Source organism: Opisthocomus hoazin, chromosome 2 (assembly GCF_030867145.1).
Source record: "Opisthocomus hoazin isolate bOpiHoa1 chromosome 2, bOpiHoa1.hap1, whole genome shotgun sequence".
Classification (NCBI taxonomy): Eukaryota; Metazoa; Chordata; class Aves; order Opisthocomiformes; family Opisthocomidae; genus Opisthocomus; species Opisthocomus hoazin.
The window spans coordinates 59,658,123-59,674,261 of record NC_134415.1 but is presented as its reverse complement, the minus strand read 5'-3'; the positions used below and the strand labels follow the sequence as shown (position 1 = coordinate 59,674,261).

At 40.2% G+C, this 16,139-nt stretch overlaps 1 protein-coding gene across 3 annotated transcripts in view; it reads left to right on the top strand.

Annotated features, from left to right (window-relative positions):
• Nucleotides 1-16,139, top strand: part of RGS17 (regulator of G protein signaling 17) — a 72,641-nt gene that overhangs the window by 29,964 nt on the left and 26,538 nt on the right. For all 3 annotated transcript variants that reach the window (XM_075413820.1, XM_075413818.1, XM_075413819.1), the window contains exon 2: nucleotides 14,554-14,697. In XM_075413820.1, the coding sequence (XP_075269935.1) occupies nucleotides 14,579-14,697 (119 nt within the window). In that variant the 5' untranslated portion in view covers nucleotides 14,554-14,578. The remainder of the gene's footprint in view (nucleotides 1-14,553; nucleotides 14,698-16,139) is intronic.

Sequence of the window (16,139 nt, the reverse complement as noted above, 5' to 3'; positions counted from 1 at the left end):
TTAGCACTTGCCTCAATGACTGAAGATAGCTCCTGGATCACAGGTGTGGCTGGATGAGTGGGAATTTTTTATTCAATGGTGGACTATTCCAGGCCATACTGCTCAAAGCTCTTCACATTCATCTGGTTCCTGACTTTTTGTTTCCCTTTCCTGCACTGATGATGTTTGTGGGACCTCACCACTAACCACGTATGTCATCCAGTTTCAACCAAATAACAGGTCAAACTTTCAAAGACAATCTCAAAGACAGAAAATGAACCCAAATGCAAGGAAAAAAACACAGCAGCCAAGAGAAGGACAGAGGTCCTACTGAAGCCCTTGTGGAGCAAGGATTTGTAAGCTTGGCCTTTACTGGCCGACACAGACTTTGTATAAACACCCACTGCTGGAAGAGTTGCTGTGACAGCTCACTGAGAAGGTCCTCAGAGACAACTGGTGTGTCTCAGTACAATTTGGGCTTATATATGCAGAGCTTGTTCCCAGGCTTCCCTTGTTCCCCATCTTCTTACAGGTCTTACAGCAAGGTCCTACTTTCAAAGAGAGGTTGGGACAGAAGTCAATGCTCAAGTCACTAAACAATTGAATGGCTGGGAGAGGGGAAGTTGTGGCGAAGGTGGAGCTGCGGACAGCTGGATGTGCCAGCTGTGCTCTACCCATACTTCTTTTTAATCCACTTAATGCTGGGGATTTAACATACAGTTGACAGGATGCCCAGGGCTCTTGTACAGATCTTTTAGATTATTAAAACTTTACTTTGTCCTCTGACCATTATAGACATAATTTTTCTAAAATTCAGCAAGAAAACTACCTAAGTATATTTCACTGGCTAGAGGAAATACAGCTCTTTATGCAAAGCTCTCTAATTTTTAACATTGTGAAATGGATAAAAGGATGCTGATGAACTTCCCTTATGGAGCCTGTGTGGCAGTAAACAAGGACATCAGACAGGCTGCACTGCCAGTGAGCAGAGCTTTTATAGAAAGAGGGGTGATAGACCAGACATCCACATCAAGCTTCACTCAGTAATCCGTGAAGACAGTGTTCCAAGAGGTCTTGTCTGCTCATCTTCAGGGATCTATTTATCTAAATTGAATTGGTTCACTCTACCCCATTGCGTACTCAAGTGGAAGAGCTACTTTAAAGCCTTGCTGTACAGTAACATAGCTGATGATTGCAAATCTGTGCTAATGCTCAGCATAAGAGTAGAGAGCTTGTAAATGTACAGATCGGACTAGACACAACACTTTCATACCAAAATTTGCATGTTTCTAGAGATTTCAAAGTTTTCAAGTTTTCACACAATATTTTCAGTCGCTTATGTCTTAGTGGTAGATTTTTTAATACTGGTACAATAAATAAACTTGGATTATGATAAAACATTAAATTTATATTATGGAAAAGTAATTTCAAGTTCCATCCTTTAAACTTTATAAAAATGAGGTGTTAAAAATAGACCTTTTATATAAGACTTTTTTCTAATTCACTTATAAGTGGTCTTCAAAAGGTTTTTCTGCCTTTGGAAGTATTTTGCTCTTTTCTGGGCAGCAAATGACTTGCAACTTTTTTCTCTTCTTAAGCTTTGAAACAAATGCAATAGTACCACAGCCTTCCCTAAGCACATACTGCTTCAAGTATACAATCATAGAAAGAAAGGTGGGAACAAACTGACTTCTGGAATATTATGTACTATTGGTGCATGTCCTCCAAATTCAAATATCATTTCCTGGGAGGAAAAATGGTGGATTCTTTCCACGCAAATTTGTACTTAGCATTTTGTAGAAATGCTAAAACAGTAAACTCACATGCTTGATATGTTTAGGAAAAAAAAAAAAGGAAGAAAAACTGCTGTATTGATTTTTTCCATTCTGAAAGAATATGTAAGTTTTCCACAGTTCCATAACTGTCAGATTCTGCAGGAAGACATAATGTATTCTTTTCTGTTTTCTGTTGGTGAATGTGAAGGAATACATGCACAGCTTGCTATGTAAATATGTTTACTGGGATGGTGTGAAATCTGTGCCTTTAAAACTGACAGACTGAAAAGCGACCATGGAAGAAGAAAGCAGAGAAGAAATCATAACTATTTTTTTTTTTCTTTCTCTGACCCTCCATACATCCCTTCCAATGCACAACATGCTAATTAGCTTTAGGGACTCCTCACACTAGTTTCAAAACATCTCAGTCCTCTGCATCAGTGTGGTATTTTGGGAATCTCTATGTACCTAGAGATACCACTTTGACTATGTTCAGAGGAGAGAGACTACGCTACAAGTGTCCACTACCTGATGTTATAAAGTACCAACAGCCACATAAATTTGCAGTAGTCAGAAAGGGAACTGCGAGTAGCTCTGGAGAAACCCATTCTTCCAGGCAAGCTAACAAACAAGACGATACTGAGGATTCAGGCAGCTGAGGTAGGTGCTCAGGTGATGAGGTATACCAAGGAGGCTGCAGCTTTCTACATGGAAATCCTTACAGCAAGAGAAGGGATAAAACACGGACAAGGGAAAGGCAAGAAAACCTACTTTCTCTCACTGAAAAGACAGTGAGTAAGTTCTAGAAAGCTCTTGTAATGGCAAGGGGAATTAACCTGGAATTCTGTTTTTTTTTCTCTCCACGAAGCTCTTTTTATTTCCTGTGCTGCCTAGTGGTTTTGACAGATGAGTCTTGCTGCAGCAGCATCAGACACACATCTGCCTGCTGTATTGCTCTGCAGGCTATTGGTTTCACAGCAGAGCTGACAGACATCTAGTCCAGGGAAAGGCAGTGACCTCAGGGAGTAGGAAGGAAAGCAGGCCATGGGAAGGGAACTGAGCGAAGACACTGGTGCAAATCAGGAGGAGGCAGATGGTCCCATGAAAGTCTGTCGCTCCACTATCGGCTGCATGCGTCCTGTGCCATTGCACTGGGTTGTTGCAGGTGAAAGCAAATCAAAGCTCAAAAAAACACAGTGTGATCATTTTTAAAAACTTTGTGATGCTTTTTTTCTGCTGTCAGGGAATCTTAGAAGAAAATGTAAAAGCTTTTCAAGCCACATAGCTTCTCACCTCTCTGACACTCGCTCTAATTTCTTTCTCCAAAATGGTTCTAATCCAAGATTTAGTCAGGTAAATCCATGTCTTCTGTCTTCCACATTTGCTTGTTGTCTTCCCATTTTCCTACTCTTATCAGCTGCCCTTTTATTTCATGCCAGTTTTTCCTGGTAACTTGCTGAATAGCAGAAAGGGATAGCTCCTCCCAATGACTGTCCTGTGCCATGGTCAGTGGCTCCCACCTCTCTCCACACTGGTGAAGCCCCAGCCAGGTCTCAAAACCAGCAGTGAGGGACATGGGGCAGGGAGAGTACCAGTTCCAGGGATGTGACAAAGCCTTGAGGAAGCGTGTGGCCACGGTGCTCACTATGGCACATCCACAAACCATTCTGATACTAAAGAAAAGGGCCACATTCATTTTATAACTGGGGATCCCTCTCATGTGACACAGCGTGAAGGCCATGAAGCTTGGTAGCGGCAGATGGAAGAGTGAGAGTCGCTGCACAGGACATGGGACTAACAGGTAGACAAAGCAGCATCTAATGCAGAACAAGCAGGTATGGTGAAAGAGTCAGACCACTGGAAATGCGGGATTTCAGACAATAAACCTGCTCCAAGCATAGGAACAATAGCTGCTTCTGTAAAAAGACATGAGAAAATGAAGGTAAAGCTTTGTTATGATGTGGGGAGGAGAAAGGGGAGATGGAAAGAGACTAAGACATTGATGTCAAGAATAGTCCCTGAAACACAGAAACAGCAGATACCAAGCAACAGAAAAAAAGGAAGAGGTTTATTTTGTCTTATTTCTTTTTAAGCTAACATCTAGGAGCACAGAGGGAAGAGACTTACACGACAAGAAGACTAGCATGAGAACTTACGAGAAACTTAGTAATTTTGGAAATTGCTCAAGATTCCATAATTTAAAAACACACAACTTGGGGAAGAGTTGATTACAATTTGTAGCAAAGATTTGGGTGGGGATAGTAGATTTCATCCTAAAGCTACAGTCTGAAACATTCATGGCAGCAGAAGCATGCAGGGAATAATTAATATATATGCCTAACATGAAAATTAATGATCTGTATAACCCTGATAAAAGTATGGCAGTTAAACAGAAAGACAGGCTAAGAAAATTGCAGACAAACCTGGAAGAAGTCAAGAACAAGCCTGTTTGCTTTTAGTTATATGAACGTCTGTTAGACCACATCCTAAAACTGAGTTGGCAATCTGGAAGATACTTAGGCAAAACTATGATTACAAGGTCATTCTTTTCGAAGTACCTGATGCTTTATGCTCTTATTATATGCAACAATATTACCGCACCCATGGCATAGTGCTAGTCCTGGTACCAGTGAGCAAAAATTATCTTTACCGATAGTGAACAATAGAAAGATCTTGTCAGCAGTAAAGATAACCAAGAGATTGACAGAGGATAAAGAATGGATGGAAAGGAATCCCTCCCATGTCATGCTGAATCATCCCTTGTACCTTATCAGGTGCTAATTGTAGCCCTGCACTAACTGACAGGTAAAGACCTGCATAATAAAGTCAAACATATAGTGAAATGCTTAGTGTGAGACAGACATCATTATAGGAATGCTAAGGAATAAAAGCACAAATCTGAACCTGCTATGCCGGTGAACAGATGGCCACCCACAGCATAGGCAAGAAACCAAAATCCCAAGCTGACGTGGACTGTGGGTTACTTAAAGCAGCTACAGGTTGGGGTGAGAGCAGAGGAGAGGAGACCAAAGGCAACTGTGGAGTAGTAGTAGAAAGTGTCATATGCTGACATACACAACCCAGGGAAACTCTTGAAAACCCACAGCTACCAGCTTAGGAGGAAGTCAGAAGTGACAAGATAAATGTGTTGTCTGGAGTTAGCAGCAAGGTAAATGAGCAGAGAAATAGCAAGGTGGAAGGAAGAACTTTCCTACAGCACAGTGCACTAGAGAGAGTCAAGGCTTTAAATTAACTGCTATCGATCCAAATGCAAGCATGGTGGGAAAGTAAACATCCCTTGCACAGAGTAGACACTGGTCTCCTCTTGCTTCCTCAGACCAGCAAGCATTAACATTAACTGGAGGAGCAGAAATACCAGGAACTTACTGTGAGTTTAAAAGAAGTGGCATAGCTTGTGGGAGGGAAGTGGAGATTCATTACTGACAGGTATGCGCCCAGTCTGACCACTGTCTGTCAAGGGTGAACATTCATTTAGTTCTATGGTCATGAAGTTCATAGATATTGTAATGTGAGCAGAGCGTGGTACCGGGGCAATCACTGCTCCTGCCTTTCTTATTGGAAGTGGCTTGTGTTTAGATCAAGCCTATCCGCATGGAGTGCTTGGATTCACCTTCTCCCACTGTTCCAAGCCATCCAGAAGGACCCTAAGCCTGGTGGGTTTTGGGGGGTGTTTTTGGTTGATGGAGTTATTTTGTTTATTTTTTTTTACTTTTGAGGGTGGCTGAGGAAAGGAATGCTGGAACATCCAGAGATCCTGTCAGAGGATACCTTCAGAAGTCAGTCAGTGAAACTAAAATCAGTGTGGTGACCAAATATCCAGCTATTTCAAAAACCCTTTTTGAAGCTACTTCTGTCCAAATTTGCAACTTCTATTTCCAGAAGGCATTTGAAAAAATAAAGTGCCTCAGAAGTAGAAGATGCAAGTCTTCATTTTACAATAAAGTATGTAGATTTGTCACTTCAAAGACTAGAACCACGTCCAAAGTGGTTTCAGAAAAACTGTTCTTACAATAAAACAATTTTCCTACACTTTCTTTTGTTTTTCATCCTGTAGTAGCATGTGACCCATAAGCAAAAGTTGTGTGCATTTATTTGATTAAATGATGCTATTTCTGCAGATGAAAATTTGCTAGGATGGTCTTACGTGCAGAAAAAGTAGTTCGCCAGCATTAAAGCTTGTTTGGTACTTGAATTGTGCTTGTAAAGATTTTTACCCTATTAGCTACAAATTCTTGTGCTGGTCCTATAATTTTTTCGTAAATTTCTGCTGAAATTTGTACAGAATCTGTGCAGTTCACATAACCCCCAAATGACATCTGGCTTTTTACACAAAGAAATGGCTTTAAGCACAGGGAAACTTATTTAGAAATTACAGTGCTAATGCATGCAGTAAAGCTCTCTATGTTCTCAAGAGTCTTCTTAGTGTCCTCTTTATGGTGAATGTCATGAACTTTAACAGACACTTCTTTAACTTTCCAGCAATATCTCAAGACCTATATTTCCCCTCTGTGAGGAAAGTATCTTTTCAGCTTTTTAAAGTGTAGTAGCTTCATGTGTCTAAGTCAGCTGCAGCCTCATGCCAGCCACAACGAATAGGTAGATACATGTAGTGTAAAATGGGATTCTCAGATTTTTCTCAAACACACACAAATAAAAACAATATGCTTAAAAAAGATAAAAGGTTTCCTGATGAGTTTTACATTTTGCTTTTTTTTAAAATATTCCTGAAGACTGTAGAGTGCTCTTAATCATAATTTTAGAACAGCTCCTTAAAAACCACATGCAGGCATCTCAACCTTTTCAATAATGCGTTACTGTCAGGCTTAATGTTTTGTTACTGAGCAGTAATGTTTGATTCAGAAGTACAAATGCATATCTACTTGGTGATGCAGAGGTTTAAGCAGGGCTTCCTCAGGATACGAAGCTCACTGTAAAATAATAAAAAGAAATCTCAGACATCCTTTATGAGCACAGAAGCTGTCTGGCAAAGTCATAAAAAGAATATTACTGTACACAAGGCAAGGATTTTATAATGTTCAGCCAAATTGCACAGTTTCAGTTTTAAATGAATATTCACATTGCAGTGTTCTAGCGTAATAACATGCTTAATGACTGAACACTTTCTGCCAAGTGTCGACACAATTTCTTTTTCTTCCGATTCCATCAATGGACAGAATGTTCACTTATGACCTTCTCGGGGTTTTCTCTGAAAGACTAGAAAGAGACAAATATCTCCAGAGCAGAAGACCTGGCAGGAGAAAGATGTCTGTATGGTAAAGGTGTACATGTCTTGAAAATATTTCCTGAGTTGCAGTAACTAATAGAAGAGCAAGATGTTTTGCTGTAGACCCTCAAGTCTTCAGTTTCCTAAAAGAAAACTTCAGTGGGTACAATAACCTGTTCTGTGAGCCAAAAAGTATTCAAAACATACAATTTCAAAAGTTACCACCAAAAGGTGGTCTGCCATTTATACAATAATGATAGTGGGGTGTCTTGGGCACTTCAAGCTACTTCAGGGAAATAAACTCCCTCCATGGTTCTGCCACCTTGGTAATCAGTATGGGACCATCACAGTTAAAAGCAATGGTTCATACAGCTTGATCAGCAGGCTTTTAAAATTATAAGCAATAGTATATGCATGCCCTTTATTGGCTGGACTCAGCATGTAGAATACAGAATCTGTGCAATGGGTTGTATGGCACATCAACATTGGGCATCTATGCAATGTGAAGATCTAGTTACAAATACATGGGTCAATTTCTGTTTGGATTCAGATCTTACTCTTCACAGTTTTTAGAACTTAGATGTGGTGCAAAATATAGTTTTTGAAGAACGCACAAAAGCAAATCTGTTAAAATTTGGAGTTACATTCAAATTTTTACAAGACTACTGTTAACCAGAATAGCTTTTAGGAATTGCATTTTACGTTGATCTTTCCTTCCAAAAACACAAATTCTTAAAAATGCAAACATTTCAAACTTTCCATGCTGCTGCATCTAATTGAAGTTTTCCATGTAGGCTATATTTAAATCAGTTAAGATGCAGTTAAGGTTCTATTGTTGCCAATAGCTTCTAATTGTTCTGTAACAGACTACAGATACATTGAAATAAGTAAATGGAGCACAAGATAACTCAGTTACACTTCTTCTTCTGGTAGGCTTCTTCTCTATTACTTTACATGAATTTATTTGTGAAATACTGAATGGCTTTCAGGACTCAGTGACAAAAAACAAAATGTACCTGCTTCCAGTTTTCTTCTGGGCAGAGTGACTAGTATGAATGCCATTGCTCTAGGAGGAATGTATAAGTGGTCAGCAGCACTTAAAAGGGTGACCACGGCTCTGCTGTCTTGATTTCACTACTCACTCAGCATTGAGAGGGGTTTATGAAAATATTTATAGCTCAGAGAGATCTGATAAAACATCTTGGTTGGTCTTCATTTAGCTTGTGGTACTTTTCTAGATGAATGAAGACAGCATAAATAAAAGAACAGTGTTCTGTTAGGGATGTCTTTGCAGTACAAAAGAAGCACGTGCATCTGTGAGATTATTTAACTGGCAGGTGCATCCAAGCTGTGTTGCACTGTTCTGGTACACCAGTAAGTCTTTCCTTAAGAAAACTATGGCTTTAAAAGAGATAGCATATCACAGATCGTTAGAAGTAACATAGTATGGCATTCTCTGAAGGGTTTTGCTCAGTGTTTGGAGCTAAAAAGACATCTTATATATTAAAAATTCAATAAGGCACCTAACTCCTCTGAAAAAAAAAATAGTATTTTAGGGATATCTCTGTTACTCTCCCATTGACTGTTTTAGGAAACTAAAACCCAAGCAACCAATCAAAATCCTGTAAAGATCACTCCAATTATGCTGAAACAACTCATTAAAAAATTCAAGAAAGTGTTAATGTAAGTCTGTTCTTATAAATGTTGACAATTTCCAAATATGTGGAAAATCTAAAATGATAGTTGGAAGTCTTGAATCCACAGTATGCAAAGCCTTCCTCAGTGTACGTTTCATTTCTTACAGTTAAGCCTGAATGGAGTCTTAAATGGATAGTGTTTGCCTTAATGTTCAGTGCTTGAAGGCTATCAACATCCCAAACTTAAAACCAACTCTTGTTAGGAATCCATGTACCAAGCGAATGCCAGTTAAGACAGTGAAAACATGAAGTGTGGTTGAGAGCAACAGAGTCACATTTGGGGCTGGTATAAGCTGGTATAATGTTTAAATTTATGTAAGCTACACAGTTGAGGCTTTGGTCCTTTATTGGCAAACTTAAAGGAAGCAAAGCAATGCAGAAGAGCTGATGTGATAAAAAAAGTATTTTAAGGGCTAAGTTTCTTGCCTGCAGGGTAAATCACCCTCGAAATCCTTAAGTCTTTGACTGCTCCTTTCTGATGCAAGGTGATCTTTCTTGCCTATTGCAGAAGTTTGAAAAAAGACAGATTGCTCTAGCTGATTCTGCTCCAATTCTGCCCTGAAAGCTAAGCTATTATGTGTCCTGCTGCAACAAAAGACATAATGCCACTTGCCCGCTGCATAAAACGATGGTGAGTTTTATCCGCACGCTTATATGAAATCTCTCTTTCAAAACAGCCATTAGGATATGGCTCCCGAAGATACAATAAAAAATTCTCAATCCCTAATGGAGTTTCAAGATGTTTCTATGACTTCCTAGCACATGGGCTTCTCTGGGGAACACCCTCTTAACCATGAGAGGGGGACAGAAATGGTTATAGGAGGGTCATGTGCCAGGGGAAGCTCCAAAATGAGCAGAGGGACTGGATGGGACAGTGCCAAAAGTTCAGATAATTTGCGGGGCTGTAATGACAGTCTTTTGAGGCTGAGGGGAGGTGGGGCAGAGGCACAAAATAAAAAAAGCTTGCTTTTCCTTCATCAGAGTACAGGCATCAATAGAGCCACTGAAATGACTGAAATGATGCAGCCTGTGTTTTGTGCCGTATCAAATGCCTTGGGAATTTTGGGGAAAGCACCTAAAACCTTAGCACAAGTCTTGCAGGAGGTGAACAGTCAGGGAGGTGCAACTGTTCAGAAATTACCTTCTTTTCATCTTCTAGAGGCACTCTGTGGAATCTGAAATGACTGTAGTCAGTATTCAGTAGGGCTGCCCAGGTATTAATGTAATAAACCAAATGATTCCTCCATCAGTTATCCCTTTTTGAGCTCTCTTCCCAAGACACTTCTCTGCGCACAAGGGGATTTCTGTAATAATTACCCCTAAGTACCCAGTGGAATAAGTGGCAATTATACTGCCTAAACATAGAAATAGATTCTGTGCCATTGGTTCCAACACTGACAGGAAGCCTTACTCCAAATTTCTAAGGGTTTTTGAGTTTTCAGATTCTTCTAGCACTGCAAGATTGAAGATGCATGCAGCGCTGCACAGACTTTCTTGTTCTGTGGCTTATATGAACAGCCTGTCTCGTAACTTGTATAATAAACAGTTGCTGTACCCTTGGGTTCCTTTCCTCAGCTGCAGAGTAGGGACAGCAGATGTTCTGCAAAATTAAATCCTTGGTGATTACGGGATTGCTCAGAAGGCCATAATACCTACCCACCCCCAAGAGAATGAGTCAGTCAAGCAAACTACAATACTATTCCTATTTCCTATCAGCAAAAATGGAAATCGTAATGCTGTTAGTAAACCATGCCACCAAATGGAGGCAAAGAACCAGATGCAAAACTGGCAGAAGAGACTTATATCTGTCTTGTGATGGTCTGAGAGATCATATAGAGTACCAAGGAGAAAAATTATTTCATCAGACAAAGGCCCGCCTTCACCACCCGTTTTTTTTGCCAAGCTAGAGGGTCTCAGGAAGAAGGAAAATGTTGAAAAAGCTAAAAGGCAAACTGAGATCTTGGAGACAGTGTGTCCAATTTGCACCACTACCCTAGAACGTCTGCTCAGTATCAGTTCACAACATTCTACTCCTTCACGATTATGTACTAACTTACAGACTTAATTATAGAAAAATAATTTATCTCATCAGACCGACTTGCTGAATTAAAGATTCTAGATTTCTTTTTTGTGCCTTGGACCAAGGCACCAAATATAAACCCTCTGTCTACAGTTCAGTCTCTAAATATTGCTATTAAGATATTCCTGCTTCTGCATCCTAAAAAATCTAATGGAATCAATTACAGTTTTGCGTAGACGACATCTAGTATTTGCAAATACAACACGAAACACAGAATTTAACCAAAATAAGCATGAAACTAAAGTTTCCACCCATTCTACTTCATTCTCAGTAAAATATTATTGTTTTGCATCACATGGTGGATTTTTCATATTTCTTAGAGACTTCAGCTTAGATGCTCTCCAAGAGAGTGTAACACAAACAGAAGAAAAGGGCTGATAACTTTGACTTCAGCCAGTGGTTAAGCCAGATGAGTGAATATCTTTCATGTATTCACTGAGAACACTGTCCCACTGCTTGGATTTTCAGTGCTTTTATTGACCAGTGTGCCAGTCATGCCAAGCTAAATAACAGTTTGCACTCTCAGATACAGAAAGATTCGGAGAGAACACCAGCATCAGCTGTGGAAAGGACAGAATCTGAAATGGATTAAATACAGCTCTGCGCCACTGTGCCAGTAAGATCTTTGCCCATTATATTTGGAAGCTAAGGATAGTGCCACTGCACAGTATCTGTGTTATCAACCCATTTCAGAATATACCCCCTTGCAGCACTCTGCTAGCATTAGAATAAAAGTTTTATCCTCAAGTAGCCAAACATACTGTAACAGGGCTAGAATGCAAACCATCCCTGGATGTAAGTACACAGGATTTTGACGGGCCTGGCATTTTTTTCTTTCTTTTTTTTTTTTTTTTTTCTTTCAAATACAGCCTAAATATATAAATGTAACTGTACCTGTAACCAAGGACTGCCCTCTTCTGGCTCCAAATAATGCATGGTCAGGAAGAGGATAGGTCATGTCCCTCTCCATACTCCAGAACAGAGTCAGAGCATAGCAAAGCAAGCAGACCCATGCTAAAGACTGGCTAGCCTGTGGGCTCTGAGCAGCCTTGGAGGAAACCATGCCTCTTGAAATGCTCTAGAATGAAGACCCATGTTTCCTCACAACCCTTGTTGCTACCATGTACTGCCAGTCTTGCAAACCTCTGAAACATTTGGCCATGGCAATCCACATAGTAAGGAGAATTTTCAGTAGTAGAGGTTGCTGGGCAGGGTTGAGGATGTGAACCATTCCTGTGAAACCACACTTCTGACTCTGCCCCCCGGACAAGCCATGTGCTGTGTGTTGAGGATTGCTGTTGCAGATTTTACCTCTCTGCAGCTGCACAACTCCCATCGGTTCCACTGTCGATTCCTGCCAGCGCAAGCCGGGGCAGAAGGAAGAGGTCCCCATGCTCCCCTTGCCTGTCTGATGTTCTGTTTCCTCACATGCTCTGGCCCAAGTGCTTACATCTTCCCAAGGTGAACGAGACTGGGACTTGAACCCAGTTAAAACTAATTTTTTTTTTTCTTTCCCCTTTGGATTAATTTTAAATCACGCCTACACTTTTATCCAATTCACCAAGTACCTGCACAAATGCTGCTGCCAGCACAGAGAAGGGCACAGCTCAGCTGAGGGAATGAGTGACTGTGAGCTGCACAGGATAAAAGAGAGACAGACATTTATTTCAGTGGCAGCGGCAGCTTGTGCTCTGTTAAAGTTATTGTGAAAATACAGCAGAGTCACCACCTGCCATCGTCGTGTCTGAATGGATAACCTTCACCATGCCCCCCTGTATTTATCGTGCAATAGATTCTAGCTGTAGTATGTTTTACATATAGCTAAAATGGTGTAAGAAGTGCATGACTTTAGGTACACAGGTGGAATGCATGGGATGTTTTCATTCCAAGATTACAGCCCTCCAAATACCTAAATATGGGTAATTTCACTGGTTTCTGAACCAATAAATTTTGTGGTTTTATACAGATGTTTCTAGAATCTCTGTCTGTTTTACAAGAAACAAACATTCCCTGTGAAAACATCTTTCTTTAATTCCTTTAACCATAGTCATTGCATTTGCTAAAGCAAGTACCATTCACAGCATGACACAGCTATCTGTGAAATAATTTCACTGCATCATGCACAGTCAGCAGCTCCATACCATCCCTCACTGAGTTACAAATGATGCTGCAACACTTTTCCTTTCCTTCCCATGTATCATAAAAACATGGGCAGTTTTTCAGTCGTGTAAAAGTATCCCTTGTTAACAATACATGTTTACATCTGATAGAAAAATTGGTGTGGTTTTTTTTTAGTATGTCATTTTAATCTTCAAGAGTTCAGCAAATACAAACCATAAGAAGTAATATCAATAGCATAAGCAGGTGCCCTCACCACAAGTAGTTAAATGGTTCTTCATTGTTTAATTTGACCAAACACTTCAGAAATTACTTGATTCTACTCAGTGATGGTGTACATGGAAAAGTTAGCTATGCAAGATGGTGAAATAACCACCAACGTTGAGTTTTGCAGCATGAGTTCGAGTCCTGTAGTGTCGTTGCTACATGTTGTTGGGTGTAAAATGTCTATAAGGACACTATAACAGAAGGTGTTCAGGAGTTCTAGAAACCACGTAAATGCAAACTCTCACAGCTGCTGCTTGAATACATGTAGCTGGAGATCACATCTCTTGGTTGGCTGTGCATGGTGTGTCCAGGTGGCAAATCAATCAGCGCCTGCCTTTGCCCAGCACTCCTGGCTGCAGCACGATGCCGTGGGGGTGTGGAGCATGGCGCCTGATGCTCACCCCAGGCCGTCTTCTACCCGCTTCTGTTTTAAACTGGGGTCCTCCACAGAGCAATCTGTTTGTACTTTTTCAAAGCAAAAGTAGTAAATTTATTCTAATTTATATATGCTTGTAATAGCCACCACTCTGAGAAACTCACAGTCATTGTACTAAGAAGATGTGAACCATTAGAAAGATACTGACATCTAAAACTTCCTAAATAACATAACTTAGCAATAAATGTTTTAACTTCTTTCAAAAAGTAAGTAATGCATGGAATATTACTTCCAGATGAATACGGCAAGTCACTGGAAAAAAAAATATCTTGGCCTAATAAAACCTAGGAAAGATGGGCAACGACCAAGAGAAGCCTTCTGTGACCAGAAAATAGTCCCGAAGTTGGAAAAGTATTTCGAAAATACATATTTATTACTCATTTTATTTACAGACCATAACTCTTAAGCAGCAAACCTCCCAGTTACGACACTGATAATACTCTCGGCTCTTAACAGACAGCTATTAGTGTCCGTGATATAATACCACTTATATCATTTTCATTGGTACAGCATTAACAAGAGAAGTCAAAAATTTTGGAAGATCAGTTTCCATCTCATGTTTAAAGTGAAAAACCTTCCCGCTGTATTTTTAGTACAATGGAAAGAGCTGTGATAGTCATATGGTAAGGAACAATTCAGTCTCTATGAAGTGCTACACAAGCTGTGTAGCTTGCTGTTCAAAACGGTAATAAACAGTCCTTTTAGTCTGGCCAAAGCGATAAGAATAGATGTGATTCAACAGCACGGTAGTGTAAGTGCATCGCTAAAATGCGGTCTTCTGGAAACTGCTTTGAACACAATAGAACTATTACTTGGCCGGCACAGTTGATGGCCACGTGCTTTTGTTGCCACGAGCTGTGAGAATCAGTAGAATCAGAGATTGCTATAGAAATGTGAATGTACTTTATGATGGTCTGTAGTAATTCTGTACATCTCTTATGTCTGTGTTCTTATAGCCACTTGGGCACTGAAGTAGCTGAAATGAGAAAGAGGCAGCAGTCACAAAATGAAGGAACATCAGCTGTGTCTCAAGCACCTGGAAACCAAAGGCCCAACAACACATGTTGCTTTTGTTGGTGCTGTTGCTGCAGCTGTTCATGGTATGTCTTGTAGTATATTTGGTTTGATACTCACCACTGGTAAATGATGAGAATGGAAAGTGCCAAGCATGGGGAACATGCAGACTTCTGGGAGAGGATTGCTGCCAAGAGGCACAATTTAACATTTCACTTAAAAATTTGATTAAACAATTCCCTGATTTGGTTGGGCATCTTGTGAGGAGAAAGAATGGAGAACAGTAAATTCAAGCTATATTTCCTAGTTAAACCACAACTAAAAGAAGAAATTTCAGTTGTAAAACTAGTATGTGGGAATGAGAGGCTTGATATTGAACATTGTATAATTTGCATTCAAAACAATATTTTTTCTCCTTGTACTCTTGATATTGCAGTTCTCTGCATTCAGGAGGGTAAAAGGGAGATGGTCATAAATGTGAATATGTGGTGACCTGTTTTACTGCTTCATTGTTGAATAACATATATTCTGTAAACCTGAAAACACAAGCCTTAAATTCCGCTTTATCTTTTAACTGGTGTGGCATAATTTCAGTGGAAAAAAGGCTCAAAAATTGTGGCTGCTTGTCTCTTCCTAAACGAAGAGTTCACTTCGAAAGTCAAAGAATTAAAGCCAGTTTCAGAAATAGCTTTAAATTCTTAGTGTCTTGAGATGCATCAGGTCTTTATTTCTTATTTTCATGAACACAGTTAGTGTTGAAACACAAAGTAATTGACACGCAGTACTGTTTGGAGCCTGTGCATCCTGTTACATGCACAGTGCAGTCTTTTTGGAGTGACCATTCCTCTGTGTATCTGTATTATTTTCACTTGAATCAGCCATCTGGCCCCAGTCTAAAATCTGAGGCCATTTGCCCCAATATATTTAAAAATACATACCAGCATGTACGCACCAGGCATCAAATGTGACAGCTTTTTCCAAGCTGCCACATCCTGGAGGCACTGCCAGGGTGGACTTGCCTCGGCTGTTGTTTCCAATTTCACCTGGAGGCAGAGGATATCTGGAGCAAGGATGAGTGAGAGCTCATGTTTTACAAAGTTCCTCTGCAATGTGTTCAGTCTGTACAGCAAAAAGGTAGAAAGAAGTGTATTAAATGGGAAGAAAAGGGAAGATGTTTTGCCACTGTTGTCTCTGCTTTGTGACGAGGGCACAATGTAAGAACAGCTACGCTGTTACAGACCAGAGGTTCATTTAGCTCAGGGTCCTCTTTCAGGAAGTGACCTGTGGCAGAGGCCACAAGGAAGGGATAAAACAAGTGGACATGCATCTCCTCAACCTACCCACAGCAAAACTCCTCACAACTTCTGGCAATCTGCAACTTAGGGACTTCCTGGCCCAGAGGTTATTTCTGTTTTATAGCCCTTGATGGAATTTTCTTTCATTAATTTGTCAAACCATTTTCTGAAGCAGCTTTCTGAACTCACCTAAACTTTTGACATCCAGAGTCTCCTGTAACTATAAATTCTAC